This window comes from Eleutherodactylus coqui, chromosome 6 (genome assembly GCF_035609145.1).
Source record: "Eleutherodactylus coqui strain aEleCoq1 chromosome 6, aEleCoq1.hap1, whole genome shotgun sequence".
Taxonomy (NCBI): domain Eukaryota; kingdom Metazoa; phylum Chordata; class Amphibia; order Anura; family Eleutherodactylidae; genus Eleutherodactylus; species Eleutherodactylus coqui.
Genome location: NC_089842.1, coordinates 211,254,931 through 211,279,049, shown reverse-complemented (window position 1 = coordinate 211,279,049; position 24,119 = coordinate 211,254,931). Strand labels below are relative to the sequence as shown.

The window sequence follows — 24,119 nt, the reverse complement described above, 5'->3', positions numbered from 1 at the left end:
GTATGAGTATGTTGTAGCTCATGTGTATTTCAGCAATTAAGGACGGGGTTTTTTTTTGCTAAATTCTAAACACGTTTTAAAAGATATGATGTACTGTACTACAATGCCCTGCTTGGTCCCATTTACTATTAGGTGGGGAGAACCTGTACACAACACTCTTCAACAGAGGAACTACACTAATAGAAAACAAGTACCTACTTATAAAAAAGGCATGGAGAGGGAAACTTACACCATGCCCACCTGTCCTGGGTTGCAAACTCTGGCAAATTAATGTTCCATGCTATGGGTCCATCTCTTTTCTACTGTACCTATGCCACAATCTCAGCAGACGTCTTCCAACAATATTTTTGCTTTGCGATTTCAAGGCCAAATTTATTGCAAGATGTAGCCTTGACCGTGTTCAATAGCTACAGGCCCACAGTATTAACCTAGCGGAGGATGGACAAAACAGGAGATCGGAAATGATTTTGCGGTGAGGTCAGTTCTGCCAAATTGTTACTGTTATGGAGTCTCTGAATAGTTTCCCATATACTGCTGAAGGACAGTATAATATATGTGAACTATACAGGAATGAATTACGTATGTGGAACTCAAACTATAGGTACCAAAGACCTTGCATCAGTAAATAACGAATGCCAGGACCATTGGAAGCTCACCGGATATAAAGGTAAAATAAAGAACCCAGTAGAAATATTAATTTGAAATCTATGTGACGACTATGTGAAGGAATATGTCACGTGTGGGGTAACTGGACCCACAAACTGTCATCTTCAAATCTTAATCACTTCTTCAGTTGAACCAATGTTGGCACTTTGTGGGTGTAATTATATGCTTACATATCAAAACCTGGAACAAAGCATACATACTGTGATATGTGTAATAAAAACTCTGTGTTTCACAGCTATATCAACATTTGCTTCTTGTAAAACTATACAGTTTATTTAAAAATCATTTGGGTACAATAGACATGGAGTATACAGGCATGCTATGGGTACATGAAGGACCAAACACTATGGAAGGCAGGCGTAAAGCAACATCAAGCCCTCCCTATGTTGGATGTCTACAAGAAACCATGAATTATACTGGATCTTTGCCTGTAATTCTCATTCCGGAAATGTTTTAACATACAAAAGGGAGTGAATCCACAAGATCTATGACGCAACTAAATATGGTAACCTCTTCCCAACCATTTTTGAAGCAATGCAGTTGCCATCAGTGAAGATCTCCCACTCCCTCAACAGAATTTATTTTACAGAAGTACATGATGTCAAAGTGTAATAATGCCAGACAGTCATAATGACATGCAGACTTATTCATACTTATAATGCCCTGTGAGGATACTACTTGTAGTATGCATGAGTTATAAGTATAGGCTATTATCTGGATTCAGGACATAGCCACAAATACAGCAATTAAAGGAAAAAATTAATAAAAATTACAATCAGTACACATAGTACATATATATGTATATATGTAGCTGTATATATAGACAAACTTACAGTGGTTATAAATAAAGACTCCATATTCATATTGAAACTGAAGATCTTCATGGTGGAAAGCATGAAACCAAGATAAAGCATGTCGGACTTTTTCAAGCTTTACTGCCAGAATCAACTAAACTAAAGTAAAGACAAATAGAGGCCGCAATTTAAAAAAAACAAAACCTGTAAAGTTGAAAAGGGAAGTACTAATAAGGGATGTACTTATGTTCAAATACAACCAATTGTGAGTAAAAGTCAATAATCATCTGTCCGATTTCCATTCTTCTGTGCAAAAAACGAAAATAAAACAGTGTTTCAGATCTGTCAAAATAATGGAAACTGTTGGAGCATGACAGAGCCCATTGACTACAATGTGTTCCATCTCGTTCCCATCATTTTAATTGGAAAAATAGCACAGCTATTTTTATAGTATTTTAGATGGAACCCATGATGGAAACTGCCCAGTGGAAATCTAAAAGAAGCCTAAAATAGTGGTGGCCATAATCTACAAACAGGCTAAGTTTTTCTCTTCATGGACTTACAGCTAAGATTATTCGGGCTATATTTATACACAGGTTCACCTCCCTGGTATAGTGGAAAAAGTTTATAAGTAACCGAAGGCCAAGTTTTGCTTCCATGTTTATGGGATGTCAAGCTTTCTTGGTTGCTACGAAGATATTCCATCTTACAAAACATCTATGGGGTCTTTTTGAGAGATCTCTATGAGAAGACGGGTATAAAAAATGTTTAAACCATTAGTTGTACTGTGGAAAGAATCGAGACAATGTGGCACCATCGGGACAATGCTAACATCAGACATTGGGCCCACAGAACCTGAGCTATGGCAACGTTCTAGACCAGATACCAGGGATAGGATGTAGCTTTGGATGCACAGATGTAGTGGCATGAAAGGCTTCAGACTTCTGCTAGAGAACAGAGGAGCAATTTCATCCTCCAAAATGTCCACTTAAAGCAAGTCATTATTAAAAGGGTTGTAAAGTTGTAACCTATTGATGGCCTATCTTCAGCAGAGGTCTGCAGTCATGAACCTCCGCCAATCAGGTTTTTGCAGGGCCAGTGCTCTTGTGCACGGAGATATATCTGCAAGAAACAGATAGCTCCATTCTCACTGCAATAGCCAGGTTTGGTATTACAGGCAAAGTTCCCATTGAAGTGAATAAAAACTTTGCCTGTTATATCAAGCCTGGCCACTGCAGAAATCAGTTAAGTGCATGAGTACAGTGGCCCAAAGAAAAGCTGACTGGCAGAGGTCCTGGACGACGGACCTCCACCAATGTACTGGTGGATAGCCCATTAATAGTTTACAAATGGACCTCTTTAAGGATAAAAGTCTTGCAATAGCTCCTCTACGGCAGAACTGTCTCACATGCATATTTCTTGGTTAAAAGGCAACCCTAAAGATGAGAACGGTCTGACATGACTTATACTAGTCTCAAGAATTTAATCACAAAAATCTGCAATTTTATTAAGTATGTAGACTTTTTATAACCACAGTATATACATACAAAGAAGATACATGCAGGTGAGCTCGCAGTACAAAATGCAGCATCCACATTAAAGCCATGCACTTATTTGCATTCACCCTCACCTCCTTTTTCTCTGTAAAATTTCAAAATTTGACATTGGTTTTCTGGTTAAGGAAATGTAAGCGGTTCCGGATTTTTCATGGATTGACCACGCGTAAAGACATTCATTACAACTTAGAACAGCATCTGTGAATTCTTGGGTTTTTTTTGAAGTAGGTGGGCACTATTGTTTAGATCATTTCTTTATTGGAGAACTAGATATGGTTATTTAGATATAAGGTTTTGAGGAGATTCATAGGTCAACAGACCAAATGAAGCACAGCTGGTCAACGGAAGGCTGTCAAGTCATTGTGAAAGTAGGAATCTATTACTGCCTTATTGTAAAACGTTTCTGAGCATAATTTTAAACCCCTATCTTTCAATCCATAACTGAACCTTTAAGCAAACAAACATTGTAGGAGAGCAATTACTTCTACTGAACTACCTTCTATTCTCAAGGTGCCTGTCCTCTAACTATCAATAACCTTTACTGCTACCCTTCAAGCCTACCCATCACTGAATAATGCTAACAGATATTTATGATACGCTCTTTCAAACCGAAGACCTCTGCAAGATTGCACAACAGATGGGGTCAGCAGCGTTTTCAACATCAGCTCAGGTTCTAAAGACAGGAGGTCCTTCAGAAGATCAACGTATGTATTAAAAATTGTATGAAAGCCTTCAAAATATAACCTGCGAGGCATTAAATTAATATTTCAAAAGCTTATAAATGCAGGATTACTCACCTTTAAACTAATATACCACCTTATAATGTGCTAAATTCACAATTTGCACTGGAGCATACCACTATGCTGCTATGTACCGTAATAGTACTTGTAGTTATACAGCAAAAGGTCTAGCAAAATACAAAGTAAAGTAAACCTAGTAGGAGAATGTCGCTACTATGTCTGTTTATAGATGTTCTTTTCAAAAACAGGTCTGTAGATGTAATCAGGATACCAAACACTCAGAGAAGTGTTACGAAAGAGAAGACATTTCTATAATGATAGGGAAAAAACTTCCAACGTTTTCCACTTTTCGCTATGCTGTAGTATAGGTCTTATAGATGGAAACCATCCATCAGCTAAACTGTTGCTTTTACTCTTGTTAAACCGTTTTCACATTAGGTTTGTGATACAAAACTGCATGGGGGATGGAAACCAGAACAGAACCTGGACAGTACCATAGGGGAGAATATGTAAGACATAAACCTATTTAGTCTCCCGGTCACATACTTTCTGTCAGTCTCTTACATTGGATGGAAAAGTTTGGAGTACAGCGGTACAAAGGGCGTCACCCCCCCCCCCCCTGTCAATCTTGGCTGGAATTCCTGGTGGCGTCAAGATACAATAATACCGCTTTTCTATACAGTGTTAAAGTCTGACAGGAAACTATGTGAGACTGAGACCCAAGAGAACTCCATCTCTCATATTCTCTCCTATGGTGAAGACCAGGTTCCATTATGGTTTCCATCCTCTTGTAGTTTCCTGTATCAAGCACGGAACCAGCATTGGTCTCACAACAAGCCTGACGCTTATAGCATAAAACTGAAATGCACTGAGAAAGTAAATGGATCAAGTATTCCTTCTCGAAGAGAACACCAGATATAACCATTTCTGACAGCAAAAAAACTATTAGTTCATGAACAAAAATTTAAGCAGTGTTATCAAACAGGAAAAAAATATATATAGTTCGACTGATACTGCTCTGCTTTGTATGTCCACTGCGCCATGTGTCTATTGCTTTACTATTAATGTAAGCAAATCTTTTGATCGATACAAAAATTAAACATGTCCCCTAGCCTTCATCATATCTATTTTTTGATAATAGGGTAGGGGGAAATGCAAAGCAGAGTGGGAACACATCGAAATATCCATTCATCACCTTAAGGCTAACTTCACACAGGCGAGTGCGATATCGGCCTGTGAATCACAACCCAACTCTGCGCTCGCCATCATACTTTTTCTCTGTGGATGCGAGGCATTTTTGTTTCACAACCTCCTCGCATCACTTTAGGGAAACAATGGGAGATATCACATCATGTGTACCTAGCACGTGGGGCGATGCTGCTGCTGGCCCCATTAAAAGCAATGGGTGGTGTGATGCAAGAGCATGCACTAAGATAAGGCATGCCGCAATTTGTTTCCCGCATCACAGTGCCATGTGGGAAAACATCGCTCATGTGTATGGCCCCATTTGAAAGAATGGGGTTCACATTTATGCAAGATTCCGTAACGCACAAACACGCATGATTTTCTCGCCCGTGTGAAGCCAGCCTAAAGGTTGCTTCACACATACAGTAGCAGCTTTTTATTTATTTATTTTTGGTGGGGGTGGGGAGTGGGGGGTTGATGCGGTCTTTGAGTCAAAGCTAAAAGAAGATCCAGGAAGAAGGAGATGCAAAAGTCTTTCCTTTATATTTCCCATTCCTTTTGAATCCACTTCTGGCTTTGGCACAAAAAAACTATATGAAAAACAGTCAATTATTGAGAAAAATTAGTGCTCAGTTTGCTGCAATGAGAACTATATTTCTTGGAAAATTATCAGTACCCTAGCAAAATACCTTTATGTAAACTGGCAACTCAAACCAATCATCCCTATAATATATTTGGGGTATATCTTCTATTCAGGCTCAGTAAGGCAACAGTATTGAATAGGACCATAGCATTCTTTGTCATGCGAGCATTACAAATGGGAAACGAAAATAAATTGCTTCTACACTTTTACAATAGACCGATATTATGCCAAGATTTGTCATTTTTGAAGTCTCAAGCCCACAAGGAATTTTTCTACCTCAATTGCGAAACACTTGAAAAAATGTGATTATGTCCAGCAAAAGCATGCTAATATTAAGATAAACAAACAATGGAATTGTTTTAAGTGTCGTTACTGTCTCCTTTTCAGCTGTTACCCTGTACTCCCCAGGGCTAACTGGCTTTTCCCATTTCAGACTTCTACAGCATATCCACAGGATAAGCCACGGAAGGCAGATAGGTCAAGGTCCAACCTCTCTCTACTTTTGGCCCCGCATTGTACCCAGCCCAAGGGCCAAAACTAGGTGGTCAGGGGTGGTAGAGATTACAGAAATAGATGAGTGGGCTTCACTACACCATTTCTGTAACTTCTATAGAAGTCAACGGGAGTTATGGAAACAGCGTACCACATACAAAGTGGTGTGCCTATCATGGCCAAGTATGGATGAGATGGAAACACCCCTTTAAGTTTCCTTTGTTATTTTTTTTTAGAGTATTGTTGGCATTTTAAATGGAGACTACTGTAGGAAAAATATAAATGTTTTAATCAAAAGAGAAACTCAACAATAAAAAATGTGTACATTAAATAACCAGGTAATCATCTATAAAAAATGAAAAATTTAGGATGTATCTGCGTTGCAACACAGTAGTGCAACACGTCCAAATAATTTAGGTAAATATCAAGGAGGACAAAACGTGAAGACTTCTGCAACTTGTTTCCACCAACAACTTTCCACCCTAGTATAGTCCTGAACTAAAGAGCTTAGGGGTGATCAGACCAAATTCCTCTTTTTTAACAAGGTTGTGGTGCATGCAATGAGAAGAAGCCCTATCCATGTTAACATGAGCCCTGATAAGCAGTTGGGTCAACATCTCACTCATGGACTCCCTTTCTCTACCGGAGCCATTAGCAGCCACTCTGTCTTTCTCATATATATTTACTCTTGGGCAATATAAAAAATATATTAGGAGACTGACTGGGAATATCCAAGCTTTAGGTTACAAGGGAATGAAATACGTTAGTATGTCAAGTCTCAGCATTTTTAAACTAGTGCTTTGTTGACATAGTTATTGGAAAAGCACTTAGTCTGCCTAAGGTGCTGTTCCTTCATTTCCTTCAAAAGGAAACAATGGGACCTGGAAGACTGTGTGAAGTGTAGCATAACTGGAAGAAAATCAATTCCAATCATCTAAAATATGTGTGTAAATGCCAAGCTAATTACTAAACAACTAAATAAGTAATAAGGCTCCAGTCTAGAGGTGCTGTCAGGATCCGGTTTATCGTTAATCAAAAATAAATACCCAATCTCATTTTTACATGATTACAAGTATGATTAATATCTATCACATAATATAAGCAGCAATCTATACAGCAATGGTGCCAAAACTGTGGCTTGCGACTCCCTGTTGCGTTGCTCACAATAGCAGCCCTGAGTTATTGACCATATGCACTGTCTGCAATGACATTCACATTAATATTACTGACATACAGTATGAAACATCCAGAATAGCGCCAATTTAGCATTACAATACCATTGTGTCACATTTCAAAATGAAATCTCAAACTGCAAATTGATATGACATAAAAAATTTAGAAATACACAAAATTATGCTAACATTTTTGACAACAGTGTGGTTCCCGCTCAAAGTTGAAGTTAAAAAAAAAATGAAAGGGGACCTATTCTAGACGCTACAGTGTTGCAATAATAGAAACCTGGCTACTCTAAATGTATTAAGAGTTGTCATCTCCTAAGACAGTGGTTCCCAACCAGGGCTTCATAGAACCATAAGGTTCCATGGAACCTGGTTAGGGATTCCCCAGAATGTATTTGTAGAGCTTCCTCAGGAGTAAAAGTTTTTGTCATGGGTTAATCTGGGGTAAGAAGGTTGGAAACGACTGAACTAGAAAATTACTTATGCAAGACTCTTATACCGATAATATGAGTTTCATTTTACAACATCCAATCATAAAAAATATATATGAACATATAGTATATTGAAGTTAATGCTTCATTCAAGAATATGTTATATGCAGTATATACTATATGGTCTCACATTCCATGTAAGAACATAGAGGTCAAAGTACAAAAATAAAGAAAAGTGAACACAACGAGTTTTTGAACAAGTATGTGTTTGAACAGCACAAGAGTCACATGCACAGTGAAAGATGAAGATACATGTTGTACATACAAACACCGCTCTACAAAAGAACACACAGAAAAATATAGTGGTTGTGTAGAAAAAGGGGCATGTTAATATGTTCATGAAGCATGAGAGAAGGGGATGCAATGAGCAACGACGGAGCTTTGAAAGCCTCGTCCCAAAAGAGTAGACTATAACAAAGCACAAGAATCTTGTCCATAACACGAATACACATACGGTACCTCAAACACACATACTGTATCATTGTAAGGAACCTTTTCAGACTATATAAAGTCAGGAAGGACTAGTGGGTTTGTACAACAGCCTTGATATTTGTTTGCCATAAATGGCTGATGGTATAATGGGATCACATGGGTGCATTTTGCTCACTTAAAGCCAATGAAGAAGAGGAGTAAAAATATATATGTATACAAAATCATCACATGAGAATAATAGAAGAGTCCCCAGACCAATGACACGATACACACTACAACAATCAATATGGAAGTGCGATAGAGTTGATGCAAAGCAAACCACGGAATCTATGAAACGGAAAGTCAAAAATACAACCTGAGAAAAGGAGGGGGCAGCAATCCAAATGTCCTGGAAAAAAAATGTGCGATTGTTTTTTATCAACTGGTTTCTTTAATCAAAGTCAATAATGTCAGGTGACATATGAGCACATTCTGTTGTCCGCACATACACACATACACTCAGTATCCTTGCACGGTCAGTAATAAGCATCACTGAATTACATATCATTTATGGTCTGCTAAAAAAAAAATTACGCAATTACAGGTACTTCTAATTAAAAACACAGAGGCACAAACACGTTGGTTGGGTTGATGGAATGGATAAAAGAAACCAGATGAAGTAATAATATGACATGGAAATGTAACATAAAATAAAACGGCTCCTTGACCCTTGGAGCTGAGGCTCCGATAAGGAATTTTGCATATACTTACCTGCCTCTTACAGTTCTAGTTGGTCTTATTTATTTTGAGCTGTAAGATTCATTAGCAGGTGAATGGTAAGGCTTATCAAAACTGTGTAAGATAATCATTCCGTTATCCAGCGAGTATTAACAATGCATATACTTGCATTATGGAGCTCAGTCTTACAGATCTGATCTTTTTATTCAACCTTAAAGGAAAACTAAAAAAATATATATCACAATTAGAGATGAGCGAGTATACTCGCTAAGCCTAACTACTCAAGCATGTAGTGCCTTAGTCAAGTATCTGCCCCCGCTCGTGTCTAAAGATTCGGCTGGCGGCGCGGGTGACAGGTGAGTTGCGGCGGTGAGCAGGGGGGAGCCTGGGGGAGAGAGGGATCTCCCCTCTGCTCCTCCCTGCCCGCCGCCGACACCCGAATCTTTAGAGACGAGCGGGCAGGTACTCGCATAAGGCACTACTCGCTCGAGTAGTTAGCCTTAGCGAGTATACTCGCTCATCTCTAATCACAATCATTCCTTTGGGAGCGCTTAAAGGGGTTATTTTACCAAAAATATGTATCACTTATGTACAAGATAGGTAATAATTGTGTGATTGCTGGGTGTTCGGCTGCTGGGAATCACAGGGATCATGGGATCAACGCGCCTCGCATCCTCCCAGTGGATGGCGTGTGTGTGCTTTTGTGGGATTGAGGGAAATAGTTGAGCACATTGCTTGGCCATCTCCACAAACAGTGAATATATAGTAGGCTACTCCATTCATTCGGGGGACTCAGGGTGTGCCGTTTTTGTTAGCTCTGGGTGTCCTAACAGTCGGACGCCAAGTGTTCTTACATTTATCCACTAACCTGTAGGCAGGTAATAAATGCTTATGCTGGTAACCCCATTTAAGATTCCACATGACTATATTTTAAGATTTGTCTTGGTTAAGAAATGGACAAGTTTGAGCCACTGACTAGCAATACGCAATTCAACCAGCAAGTGACTACACTGGATCTCAATGCATAGTTACTCATCCTTCAGTATCAAGACTTCTGATATCATTGCTCTCAAGCACATATAAGAGAATGCACAGGCTATTAATGTGTTCCAAGCTGGTAAATATCAGCTAGCAATTCAATTCGGGGGCTAAAGAGGCAGCAGATTAATTTATGGCATCTCACTTGAGCTTACAAAACAGAGGAGTCAATGGAGAAAATTAATCTCGTACTAAAAGGTATGATCTTTGTGTGCACTGCCGAATTAAAACATTAGGATAGTATTCAGGGGATTTTTTTTTTACTTTACCCTACAGCTGTGTTATAAACGAGGTTTAGCATAACAGACGGTAAAGTACACCGGGTTATTGGAATGTTAAGTAACAAGCCGGTTCCTAACCTGTCAGGATCTAGGAAAAAGAAAAAGTTTGACATTGTATCGTAGAAACAGACATTTGACAGCAGAAAAAGACCACATGGTCCATCTAGTGCGCCCTTTATACTATCTATCTCTTAGGATAGATTTAGGTCTATCCCAAGCAGCTTATATTCAATTATTGTTGATTTTTTCCAACCACGTCTGCTGGAAGTTTGTTCTAGGCATTTACTACTCTTTTAGTAACATAATATTTTCAGATATTACTTCTGATCTCTCCCCCCCAGACCCCACCCCCCCACCCCTCGATCGCATCACTCCCATATATTTACAAATTGTGCCGCCTTGTTCTTGGGTTTAATTGCTTATTAAAAGAAATTCCCTCCTGAAACTTATTTATATCTTTAACATACGGTTTCTATTATGTCCACCCTTTTGATTTGTTCTTTTAGAATATGCAGGTTGATGCCCTTCGCATTACAGTCCTTTTTGTTTGTTTTCTATTTACTTTTTTTCCTCCCCACCTTTAAAAAAAGTCATTTTTTTAAATTTTTCAAGAGATATTGCTACATGAGGGCTTGTTTTTTTGTGGGACGTGTTGTATTTCTCAATGGTACCATTTAATGTACCATATAACACATTGGAAGACCTTTACAAAATTTTAAATGAGGTGAATGGAAAGAAAAAAAACCAAAACACTATACCATTTTTCTTGGGGGTCAAAATACCTTTTAAAAAGGATACTTTTTAACCCTCATTATTTTTTTAAAATTTTCTATTGATGCAGCCGTGCGAAGGTTTATTTTCTTGCAGGATTGACCTGTAGTTTATTTTGGGGTACATATGACTTTTCCATCACTTGAGACAGGATGAGCAGAAAAGCACAATTCCGGTATTGAATATTTGTTCTGACTGTGTTCACTGTACAGAATTAATAACATGATATTTTAATAAAATGGACTTTTATGGATATACCAGTCCTTAATTTTTTTATTTTTTTGATGTGATAACTGGAAAAGTTCCTTTTTTCTTAAACATTTAATATTTTTATTTTTAGTAATAAATAAAAAGAATTTTCATTTTACTTTATTTTGACAGACATTCTACTAAGATGTGCCTATGGCTGTGACTGGAGGGCTGTTCAAGACATTTCAGTTCTGGCCGGGACATTCAAATGCCGATGACAGTGGCATTTAAAGGATAAACAGTCAGAATCGGAGTTATCTCTGATCGCATCTGTCAGCTGTCAAATACAGGCAACACCTGCCAAGTATGGAACAGTCAGGCCTTCGGAGCCAACTCCATACAATGACATCCAACACACACTGTACATGTTTACATCGGAAAGGGATTAGAGTGTTATTCCCACCACAGCAAGCTATACCCTAAACACAGGAAAGGGAATAACTTGCTGTATCAGCAGAGGATACACATACACGTCTCGGTTTCATTCATTCCAATGGGACTGCCGGAGGCAGCCGAGCACTTAAACCGTCCAGCAGTCCAAATGTAGTGAATGCAGCGAAGGTGTGAATACATGGCCTCCGCTGCCCACACGTTTGGATGCACCAGGAGGTTAAAGTCTCAGAATTAGTTGGTGTTCTAGTGGTAAGACCCCCATCAATCAGCAAGTTATCCCATTCTGTAAAGAACATAAAAATTGCTGTGGTTAGATAACCCCTTTAAGTCTTTTCTGATAAGTTTTATGTTTACGACCTTCCACCCTTTATGAAGCCCATCTTTAAACGTGCTGGGTTTTACCAATCCTATTCTATGTATAGGTCAATCCTTTAGGTAAAATACAACAAGGTATAAAATGTACCTTATTGAGTAATATGGTGCAACAATGCAGTACAACAAAGACTACTGTTTGTATGTCCAATTATAAACTATAGTGACATAGCATTTGTAGATCAGTGGCAAAGTATTCGATGGTGGGAGATGTCCAATAATTTATGAAGAAGAGGATGAAGATTTGAGTAAGCTTTGTTGTACATACACATACTGCTGTAAGCTTCTATCATACAAACATTTGCAATTCCTCTAACTAATGTGAAACTTATCAATCTTTCATGAGCTAAGCTGATGGGGGTTCGGCATTTTCACAATGAGATATGTACAACAAAATGATGCCATAAGGCAGCACTGTTGAGGTTTATATTGTATGGTGAATGGACCCTAGAGCACCAAAACCCTTTCAATTTTGCTCAGATGTCCATCAACAGAAGTCTTACAAGCGTACCTCACAGCACAGAGGCCGAGAACAGTCATGCTGTATTTGTTAAAGGAGTTCAGGGACCTTCCCTGGTCCTTTTGGGATTTGTCAGAAGACCAATTTAGATGCCATTTTCTTCTGACATGGTCTGTAGTGTACTTAAACATATACAGATGATGGACATAACATACACAGAAATGGTATCGAAATCTGTAAAAATACAAACCTACAAAACAAAAGCATGACATAAAAATGATTTTGCTAGTTGTAACATGACAAAAAAAATAAATAAAACGAGACATAAGTTTTGGAGCAGCCTAGTCCAAGGACTTTAGAGTAGGTCACCCCAAAACCTTCATTTTGTTTCTTTTTAGGCATTCAGAGAGGAGATTGCTCTTGTGCTTTGTATCTTGTCACAACACATAACCGAATGGTGACTGATCTTTATGGACTCTTCATTCTCCTTCAGGGATTTTAGGTAGAGAGAAAGCAAGCCAAGGAACCCTATAAGGTCCACTATTAGAAGGGCTGGGCAAAAATAACAGTCATTCTTACGAGAATTTCAAGGCAAAAAACTTATCGCTTGGTTATTTGCCAAAAAGTACTGTAATTCTCATGTGGTATCATGAAATCTATTAAACTCCAGCCTTGTTCATTGCAGTCCTACACTTTAAAATTGAAACCATACAAGGGTTAAAGACCCACTCTTGAGTTGATGTTTGGCAGACTAACGAGTTAAAAAAATATATGTTTTTAGAAGACAGGTCTCATTACATCTGGTATAAAGCAAAATCTATAATAACTTCAAACATAGTGATGCTAGTGTGATGAATTTGAGATGCTTTGCTGTTTCAGGACCTGGGCAACTTGCCATAATTGATTCAACAATGAACTCTGCTCTTGACCAGAAAATCCTGAAGAAAAATGCCCTGTCGTCAAGTCCACGTTTTTAAACATAAGTGTAACTGGGCAGCAAGACAGCGATCCACAGCTCAACAGTAAATTCACCTCAGAATAGCCAAAAAGTTTGTCTAATAGAGCATATGGCTCTAATAGATTTGATGTCCCCCACTCAAGGCACCCCTCTAAAACCAAAGACTGGCTCAACCTCTGGAAGACCAGGGTGGTTCATGGATGGCCCATTGAATGAACTTTATTTAAAAGCTGCAGCAGAATCCTACATGGGCAGTTTATGCGTAAACTGTGCTTAAAGGTGTGTTTTACACAAGCCAATTCTTGGACCTACGTAACGAGTGCTGATCAACAAAGGCTGTCAGTTGGCGTTTGTGTACATTTTTTTTTACATATGTCAACAATCGCTAGTATGGGAATGATCATTACTACAATCATTTGTCCCCTCAATGCTGGCTGTGCATTTCCCTGTTCACATGGGAAAATGTACAGCCAACCAATGAGCATTTTTGCACTTACTAAAGGAAACTATTTGTTTGTTTGTCGGCTGGTCGTTGACCCATTTACGCAACCCAATGATCGATCATACTTGATAACAGGGCCGTGTAAAAGCGCCTTTAAAAGCCCTTCAATAAGGCAAAATAAAAGTAATAATGCAAAGAACAGTGAGCAAAAATCTCCCCACAATGTACTGAAGAGATTAAACAATTATTAAGTGTGACAACTAAATGCCTGGCAAATACATTTTCATGGCACTCTATTATCTAATATCTCATTGCACAGTCATTGTATTTCACAATTGGAAAGGTCCTGGTACAGGTTTTGTATTGTGGCCAAGGAATTTCAAGCTAACTCTGGCCAGGTATACATAGAGATGAGCTATACAAACGTTGTATAAAGGCTGAAGCGATGCCATATTTTGAAGCCAGAAAGATTTGTTGACGGTATATGGCCAACAAAACTATGCCCAGGATATTTATGTGTGCTGTGTGAGATGATCAGGATTCTGGGCCAGATGATTGGATCTCATCTCATTTGCTGGCAGCAGTCAATAGCTACTGCAGCATTACACCACATTAATCACAATACAAAATGAAACACATAGAATAAAGTGAATTGTGAATAATAATTAAACCATGGCACAGCGTTAAAGCAGATCTGTTAGTCCAAGTCCGAAATGGTTAAATGCGACAAAATGAAAGAGAAAAAAAAATGGTGACATTTGCCTAATAGCCCTTCACATACCAGACTTCTGCTTATGGTACTGTTCCCCTGCCTCTTCTCACCTTCCTCATTTGAGGGACAGGGGCCATTGTGTATATAGCCTACAGCTGTCACCCAAAAGTAAGGCTGGTGGGAAGAGGCGGGGCAGCAATACCCTTTTTTTTTCTTAAGGACTATTAGGCAAATGTCACTTTTCCTATTTGTTCCATTAACAAGACCTCAGCTTAGTTCAACTTAAGTAAGGTAGTGTATTATACAGGTAGATCAGTTTTAAAGGTCCAATAGGTATAAAACCTGATGCTTATAAGATGTGGTGCTAATATCACACACATATACATGTGTGTAAATGTATCTGGAGGTGCTAAGACCCGGAGATATTAGATAAAAAAAATAATTATGATGGTAGGATTTTTTTAAATCCATAATCTCTTCGAAGAACATTATAAACCGCTTATGCTGAGTCTGAAATGACTCTATCCATTGCCATACAACATGCTGGTATTTGATTTGGACAACCCTTCCTTTTATGGTAGGTCATACTGCTTCCACAATTGTCAACAAACAGGGTTTGTACATACCAAACCATGTGGCTGCTATTGGGCCCATGGGCAGAGGCCCCAACATGTTTGGTTCCAACGCCTCTTCTACCTTATAGGCAGTCCATGTGGCTGCTATGGGGCCAATGGAGAGAGGTGGCCAAGTAATGATTGGTTCCACCCGTCTTCTATTGGATGACTGGAACCAGTGCAACACTCCCCTTACCAGAGGAACTGAATTGCTCTAAAACAGGGGTTGGAAGATGTTTTAAGGGTCATTGAAAGGAAGTGGAGAGGGAAACAAAACCAGGCCCTTCTGTCCTGGATGTCAAAATCCAACACCCTAGTAAGAGACCTGTTTTTTTTTGCTAGGGGGTTCCCTCTCTTATGTGTGCCACTGTCATTAAGCATCATTACTGCATAAAGGGCATTTTTGCTGTATATATTATTAAAATCACTTTCTCTAATACAAGTAAGGGATAAAAGTACATGCCCAGTACCTGCCATGCAAATAACTCGGCAGATGGCAATCTGTATACCGTCTATGGACAGCCTAGACAAGCTTTGCAATAAGCACAAGAGATTTGAATATCCTGCGGTCCTGCGTGCCAAATAATGAAAAGCTCTAACGTATCCCATAATAAGAATTTAATAGGGATTTTCCATTTATAACATTTTTGCATAAGATCTGTGTATGTTCATTATGGATGACCCCATATCACGAACCTGGGTAAAGATAATGGAAACACTGAGGCTCCAATTTTTTTTATAATGCACAAGCTCATAGAGCTACAAGAAGCCCCTGTGGTCCCCTTCATTAATGATACAGTATGTGATATTAGGGACTAAATACCGTGTAGTCAAACGCTTTGTTACTGATTAAGCTTAGAAAAGAAAGTGATTTGGTGGCCAATTATCTTATTGTTTAGTGCTATATAAACCTATAATGGCGATACTTTGATCTCATAATGGATGTAATACTCCTCTCCTAAAGTCATCCAATGCTTAGCAAAACTCAGGATAATCTAAAAGGCCATACAAAAACATCCTAACTTATTTCAACAATAAAAGTAACAAATAACCTGCTTACTTTAAGGAACCCCCCTCCTATAAGGCTATTAGACCCAGTTTCCCTGAAAATAAGATCTACCCTGCAAATAAGCCCTAGCATGATTTTTAAATAGTGTCCAGGCAGCTATAAATGTAAAAAAATATTTTGGAGCAAACATTAATATAAAACCCTGTCTTATTTTGGGTGAAACACAGTAGTTGTGATTTTACACTCTGCATCATTACTGAATATGCAGTTGATTGAAACTTTTATTGGATCATTCCGCTAGCTTTTCAATAACAAAGAAGAGCCATCACATCTCCCGACATGTCTATTACAGTAAATAATTGTATTCCTCATTCTATAAAAACCTTTTCTTATAACTCTGAGTTGTGCTGTTCCTCTCTTATTCCTCCTAAAAATGTTTGATTAAAACAGACAACTGGTTGTTACCGGATGGGGGGTGTGCCCCTACATGTTGACAGTGTCCAATTAGATCTGACATTGTCAGACTGTGTAGAGACATGCCTCTTTGACAGGGACAACAGTAGTACTCAGTTGTCAATTTATTCATACATTTCCAGGAAGAGTAACAAAGGGATGACACAACACATAAAACATTTTCATAGAACAAAGCTACCCTGGCCAACATCTGTGAGCACCAGGGAAAGAGCTGTGCGCTCCTTTGCACCTGTAGTATAATTTGATGCTCATTCAAAAAAAAAAAGTTGACCATGTAAGACATGATCAACTTGAGTCCATCAGAGCCGCTCTTTGAACTGGCTTTATGCTATGCCATATTGAGGAGGACCCAACCAAGGATCCTCCTCCCTCTGTGACGAATGTTCCAATAGGCCATTTGTCACATAATCTTTGCCACGATTGGCCTCCAAATGAAGGCACTGTAGGCTTTAGAAAATGGTGCCTGTATTCTGATGACAGTGCCAACAGGGTAATGCCATGGAATACTGAATTCTTAGCAGTTCTGTGGCTTATTACTGTCCACTACCACTTGTATAACCTTTGGGAATTGCCATTTATGTAGTTTCCTTATGTAATAGTTTAACTTAAGTAATTAGGTATCTCTATAATATCTATTAGAGATTGTACAAGATTAGAAAAAGGGTTTAATTAATTTTTTCCACCAACAGATCCATTCGTGTCCATGGACTGTGTGTAGTTGTGCTACTCAATGACTAGACGATCTCTGTTTCCAAGGTGAAAAGATCCCTTTATTCTAGTCTGGTTTCAGAATTACTTAAAAGGGTGCTTAAACTTGACTGATAATCTGTAAAACCGCATTTGCATGGATTGGTCAAACAGTATCGATGACTCTCACAATGACTTGACAGCATTTTGCCAGCCTTTTTCCTGTAGTTCATGTTGTACATAAATAAAGTATAGGTATACTGAACAGTGTATTGAGTTCTGCTCTATAGGACTTAATTACTATATATATGAGCTATATGGTAGTAAAAGCCATGAGCTCTTTTCAACTATCATTATTTCTAGAAACAAGGAGAGTCCCTATAAAGACCATGTCATACTGTAGAAATAATAAAGCTATTGTGTTTCGCAATTTGAGCCCATGGTACCAAATATCTAGAGTATAACACGGTCTTTGTAACCCAGTAAGAAAACCTACTATTGTATAAAGGCCTATGACTGTGATTAATACCCCCTTCTTCATACTTTTCTTAAGTCATAGAGTATTTGAAGTGATCCAGGAAGTTGAGATATGGGAAAATGTTTAATGGGGTCCTGTGACATGATGATTAACCCACCAAAATAGTGACTCTGAACTTGACCTTTCAGGGCCTTTTATGTTGTTAGTGTGGGGAAAAAAGTCACCAGTTGCCACAATACTCTCCGTATCACACGGGCAAGTAAAGCAGCTCTAAAGAGTGAGGACCTCACCAAACGCCTCCTCATATCTCAGCTTCCTAGACCCTACAAAATGTGACACTGAGGGAGAAGAATATTGGGGTTAACTGCAGTTATAGCCTAATTTCAAACTAAACGTTAAAAGGATTTCTAGAATGTAAAAATACAGTTTAATATGTGGAAAGTTTTAAAACAAACTAAATTGTACATTTACTTTGATTCCCACCATTTCTCCACTACCAATCTTGGTCCTTCTGGTTTGGAGCTGTATATAATGACTTTACATTATGGGTCTGTGGGCAGCCAATTGAGCAGAGTTATAGTGGTTTCATCCACATCATGGGTGCCGACATCACATCATTACATTCAGTTCAGAAACAAGAGGGACCAGCGGCACAGGAGCAGTGGAAACCCAGTAAAGTACAGATGTGTCAACCTTCACCTTACTTTTTGCATCCTGAGAAAAATGACACAAGATGACACGTTTCATAAAAAATAAAATAAAAAAAAAAAAAAAAAAGATTTTGCATGACTCTGTTAGAAGATGTGTATGCCATATGTGGTCACCGAGTGATTGTGCTGTGCATTGCCTGTTGTATTACATTTGTATCATGAGAAATTATTGTCCCTAAAGGGGTTGTTCAGCCAATTAAAAAATGCTCTGAATGCTTTAATATACTAAGAGAAATAATGCTCACCTTACCATTACTCCAGCACTCCAATGTTGATGCTTTTTGGAGTCCACTTCGGGTTTCTGTATTTGCTGATCCTGATTGACAATGACATATGACTGTTGCAGCCAATCACTGGCTATCCTGCTCCTTGCTAACATGGACATGTGACCACTGCAGCCATTCAGTGACTGTAGCAGGTCATCACTGTAGTCAGTGATTGGCTGCAGCAGTTACGTGTCTGAGTCAATGGAGACCAAAAAGTACAGAGACAATTGAGGAATTACAAGAAGCATCCAATAGGAAGTGGTGGAAGGTCAGTAAGGTGAGTATTACTTTTTATTTTATAGCATTCCAAGTGTGTGTTTTTTTTTAAATTAAAATGGTTGGAGAGCCCCTTTAAGGAAATCAGAGATGAGGTAAGGGAGGGTATATTTGTAGATCACACATTTTTGGTGGAATATTTTGGTCATAATAAACTGTATTTTTGCATTCAAGAACATTTTTAACGAGTAATACCTATTCCTCATTATATACCTGTATATTGAGAAGTTCTATTACTATGGTGTATTTCATTACAATATATACCATGTAAAGAGGTTTTTAGGAACATGCATTGATGGACTATTCTTAATGGATGCACTGAAGTGTCTTGAAAATGAAGGCGTTGCAGCTCTCCAACAGGTGGACCCTTCATTTCGCTGAGTGTCGGATCTCCCAAGAGTCAGGCTCTCCAATGATCATACATTAATAGGCCATCTATGAATATTCCTAGAAATCCCCTTTGAATATTAGAAATCTTAAGAGTCTGAAAAACATAAGGGTTTAAGCATCCAATTGATGGGTCTAAGCAAGGGCACAAGCTGATTTTTGGAATATCAATTTTTTTCTTGTGATTTAGCAGTCCAAATATGATCTACATTGTGATTCTTACAAACAGCCACAGTGAAAATCAAACAATGTTAAAACACAAGAGCGAGGTGAGCATGCAAATATCAAGATTTTCTCTGATACAATCAAGTTTTTTCCCCAATTTGTGCACAGTTCAAGGCAAAAAGAAAAAATAAACACACGGTGGAGGTGAGGGTGAGCGTGTGAACTATGTGGAAAGAAAAAGAAAATACGTGCAAGTATACCTCCGAAACACTATAGGTGGATGAGCAGGAAGGAAGCCGAGCCTGGTTGTGCAGTGAGGGAAAAGAAAACACGGTTAAATAAGGAATGGCGTCAACAGAAAAGTTTCAGAAGAAATTTTGTAAGTGTGGATCCAGCACAAAAACAATAGCAGGGGGTTCATTTAGAATCACAGACAAAAGGACTTTGTTCTTTAATTAGACAAATTGTTTCTCGTTATAGCTGCATATAAAGAATCCTATGGGAGCCGGTGATTGCCCAAGGCTCTTTTTGCCATAGGAAGATACATAAAACAAAAATGGAGGAATTCTTTTTTTCAATTAAATATATGCATGCGCAACATGGACAAAGCTTACACATCAAATACTGATTTTCACTTTGCTGACAGCTTTGTAAAACAATTATTAAATGACAATTTACATACAAGGTACACACTGGGAACAATAAACAAGTTTAGAAACATATAAAGTAACATACTAATAAATGAGTTTTTTTGTAAAGTAGAAAATAAGGGGAAAAAAACAGAAACTTTGAAATTTGGTAATTTCTCCCATACAATGAGCTTGTTTTGCATTTAGGATAATTAATAAACCATGCAGTATAGCAGCGGTCTCCATTCCTGTGGTTCTCTGGCAGTTGCAAAAACATGACTCCCAGTATGTCCTGATAGCATTTGGCAGTAAGGGCATGCAGGGAGTTATGATTTCACAATAGCTGGACAGCCGCAGGTTGGAGACTGCTGCTATGTAGTAATCTTCGGGCCATGTGCCCAAATATCTCATTCATTTACCTGTATGTAGGAATATATACCTTAAATTGAAAGTGGAATTATGCTCACTGTGGTGTATTCATAATGCAAAAATGAAAAATTATATTAGATTTTGGTGATCAGAGGCTGCCAAATATTAAAAGAGCTGGTTTTCCAAGGAGTCTAAATACTCAGACCCACTGTGTCGAAACCTCTCCTTCTGGCTCAGTTCCAACACCAAGCCAAATCGTATGGGCCTTCTCTCTGTGCCATTTATGTCAACAAGGGGGCTGGCTATTTAGCTCATCTTAACAATCAAGCCAGCCCCTTTCTCGGTTATGGACGATTCATAGAAGAAGGCTGGGTTAGTTATTAAAATGAACGGAAGAGCCAACTCCCTTGATAACATTATAGGCATGGAGAAAGAGGGGCTGTACCATGTAACATAGTGTTGGAACCAGGCCAGAAGTGTTCTGAACATGCAGGTCCATGTAAGTATTTCGGCACCCTGGACCCCTTTTAGCTCAAGCACTGCCAACATATGTTGCCGACTTTTCAATTCATTTATACTGTCTACATGTAAAGCCCGAAGGCGAGATGTTTTATGGCCTTGTAAAATGAAATATCCCTAAATTGATAAATAGCCACTGTTCTGAATTCCCAAGGGATACAATAAATTTTAACTTTCCGGCAAATTATTTTTAATCTAAATAGGTCGAAAATTCCATATCTGCCATGCAGCCCTAGCATAAAGTAAACCAATACCACTGTAAACCAATGGATTCCATATTTTATTTGATAACTTTATAACCAGCCCATATTATGGCACATTTGTTATACACTTTACCAATAATAGAGCCAACACAAGACATAACTAGGCTGCCACATATGTGTATTCTCATCAGTGTATTTATAAGGAGAATAAAACATGTACACAAAAATTGGAGCTGGAGTTTAAGGTCAGTGGAAAAAAAAAACACCGACATCTGTAACAATGCATTCAAATATGCTTGAGCAAAATGAGCTCTTATGAGGAGAGTCATAAATTAGTAATAGGAAAGCATCTCCATAAAAGCCACATTTACTTTCATCCTTACATATATTTTAATAAATCTACATAATATATCTTGTTATATTCAAATCACAAGAGGTTTTGCTCTTTTTATGATACACTTAATGACTGTATGAGCTTCTATGTATTTTAATATCTGGTTTCTCCAACTGGTGGGAAAAACAGATTTAGCCATACATTTCTCCCATGATATGTTGGCCATTAAAATGTAATACTCAGACATGTCAGGTCCACCAAAGTGGGTTCAAAGACTCCAGGGGTTTTCCAAAAGGGACAAACCCTATAAATAAATCACAGTAACAGCCTGGTTGGGCAGAGAGTTGTGTAAGAATTTACTAGTAACAATTTAATATAACTAGAAATTGTCAATTCGTTTCAGGAAGAAAAAAAAACAGACAAGCTGGTAGTGAATTTTAATGTGATTATCCATATGAGAAAGTCTTCCATAAATATTCCAACCACTGGAACAAATACAATGGGCTGAGATTTTCTGTTTTTCATACCTTACATATCAGCTTTGGTGTGTAGGCTAGGTCATAATGAGCAGAGTCATTTCATTATCTTTAGAGGTTGGGTGAGTGAATGATAGCTCAACTCTACTGCTGGATGCTCGGATGACAGCAGAACTGTGCACACAGATAAGGCTCTGCATGTTTCTTCCCTGCCATTCCCTGGTCTCTCTGGTTGGGGGAGGGTGAGGGGTAGGGGCTTTAATTTATCACTAACCAGAGACTTTAACAATTCACTGACATTTCTCATTGGAGTTGCCATAAGGCACACAAACCCTGCTATCCATACAGGCAATGCAGGAAGAAACATGGCTACCTCTGGGGAAGAGATAAGAAAGTCCCTTCAATTAAAAAAGGTTAAAAAATAAAATTGACATCTGCATGAAAGAAAATATTTAGAAGTAGTGACAGTGACAAGTTAGTTGTACCATGATAAGAAAAATGTGAGACACTTGATTGGCTGTTACGGGTATACTCAGACATTTCCCATGTAAATACAGAAACAGAATTTGACAGCAAAAATCAACCAGCAGGTGAATTTAGTCTACCCATGGTATTGTGTATAATTATACAGTGAAGTTTCTCTAAACGACCATTCGTTCAACCCCCTCAGTTTTGCGCAAATTTTTCTCCTTAATCCCCACCTTCTAAGAGCCATAACATTTTAATTTTCCATACGTAGTTGGCTTTATTTATGAGAACATTTGTCATTTTTAATGGTGCCATTTAAAGGGAGACTATAAGCCTGAACGTATTAGACGCGCTTGCGCAGAAGGGTCTTCTCCCTTCTGGTCGGTCCGGGCACAAGCGGCGTTCTGGCTCCGCCCCCTTCTAAGCGTCATCGCGTAGCTCCGCCCCGTCACGTGTGCCGATTCAGCCAATCAGGAGGCTGGAATCGGCAATGGACCGCACAGAGCCCATGGTGCACCATGGGAGAAGACCCGCAGTGCACCATGGGAGAAAACCGCGGTGCATCATTGGGAAAGGACCGGCGGCCATCTTTAAAAGAAGAAAAGAAGATGCTGTGCGAACTGGGAAGGAGGTGAGCGATTTTTTTTTTTTAATTACAAACGGTATTGATTTTAACGGGGCAGAATGCGGGGGTAGGTTGAAAAAAAAAATTGCATTTCGCCGCGGGACAACCCCTTTAAGATGAGTGGTGTAAAATCTAAGGACTATCTTCATTCATAGGTCATTTTTTTGTCATAGTTTTTTTTAGTAAGCATAGAAAATTCAGTCATCTAAACATAGTTACACAGTTAATATGATGAATAAAAGACATACTTTCATCAAGTTCAAACAAGGAATGGGAAAGGAAATGGATAAACAGAAGGGGTTGGGGGCAAACACTGGAACCCTGTAAACAATAGTGTCAGATGCTATCAAATACAGGTATTTAACAAATTCTCCGTAGCACTCTGCATTACAGTTGGATATATTACTTACTATACATGAAAAAATGTCCTACACTTCTTAAAGGGGTTGTCTCGCGGCAGCAAGTGGGGTTATACACTTCTGTATGGCCATATTAATGCACTTTGTAATATACATTGTGCATTAAATATGAGCCATACAGAAGTTATTCACTTACCTGCTCCGTTGCTGGCGTCCCCGTCGCCATGGATCCGTCTAATTTCGCTTTCTTCTGGCATTTTTAGACGCGTTGCGCTGTGCGGTCTTCTGCCTGGTGAATGGGGCCGCTGGTGCCGGAGAGCTGGTCATCGTAGCTCCGCCCCGTCACGTGTGCCGATTCCAGCCAATCAGGAGGCTGGAATCGGCAATGGACCGCACAGAGCCCACGGTGCACCATGGGAGAAGACCCGCGGTGCATCGTGGGTGAAGATCCCGGCGGCCATCTTGGTGAAGGAAGAAGTAGGAAGAAAGAAGAAGTCGCAG

At 38.8% G+C, this 24,119-nt stretch overlaps 1 protein-coding gene across 10 annotated transcripts in view; it reads right to left on the bottom strand.

Annotated features, from left to right (window-relative positions):
* Positions 1–24,119, bottom strand: part of GPHN (gephyrin) — a 399,070-nt gene that overhangs the window by 39,577 nt on the left and 335,374 nt on the right. For 5 of the 10 annotated variants that reach the window (XM_066608689.1, XM_066608687.1, XM_066608692.1 and 2 more), the window contains 2 exons: positions 19,897–19,938; positions 8,533–8,565 (listed from right to left, as the gene is read on the bottom strand). The exons of 2 other annotated variants lie outside the window; for them this stretch is intronic. In XM_066608689.1, coding sequence (XP_066464786.1) covers positions 8,533–8,565; positions 19,897–19,938 — 75 coding nt within the window. The remainder of the gene's footprint in view (positions 1–8,532; positions 8,566–19,896; positions 19,939–24,119) is intronic. 3 more of the 10 variants (XM_066608686.1, XM_066608688.1, XM_066608694.1) reach the window with 1 other exon arrangement.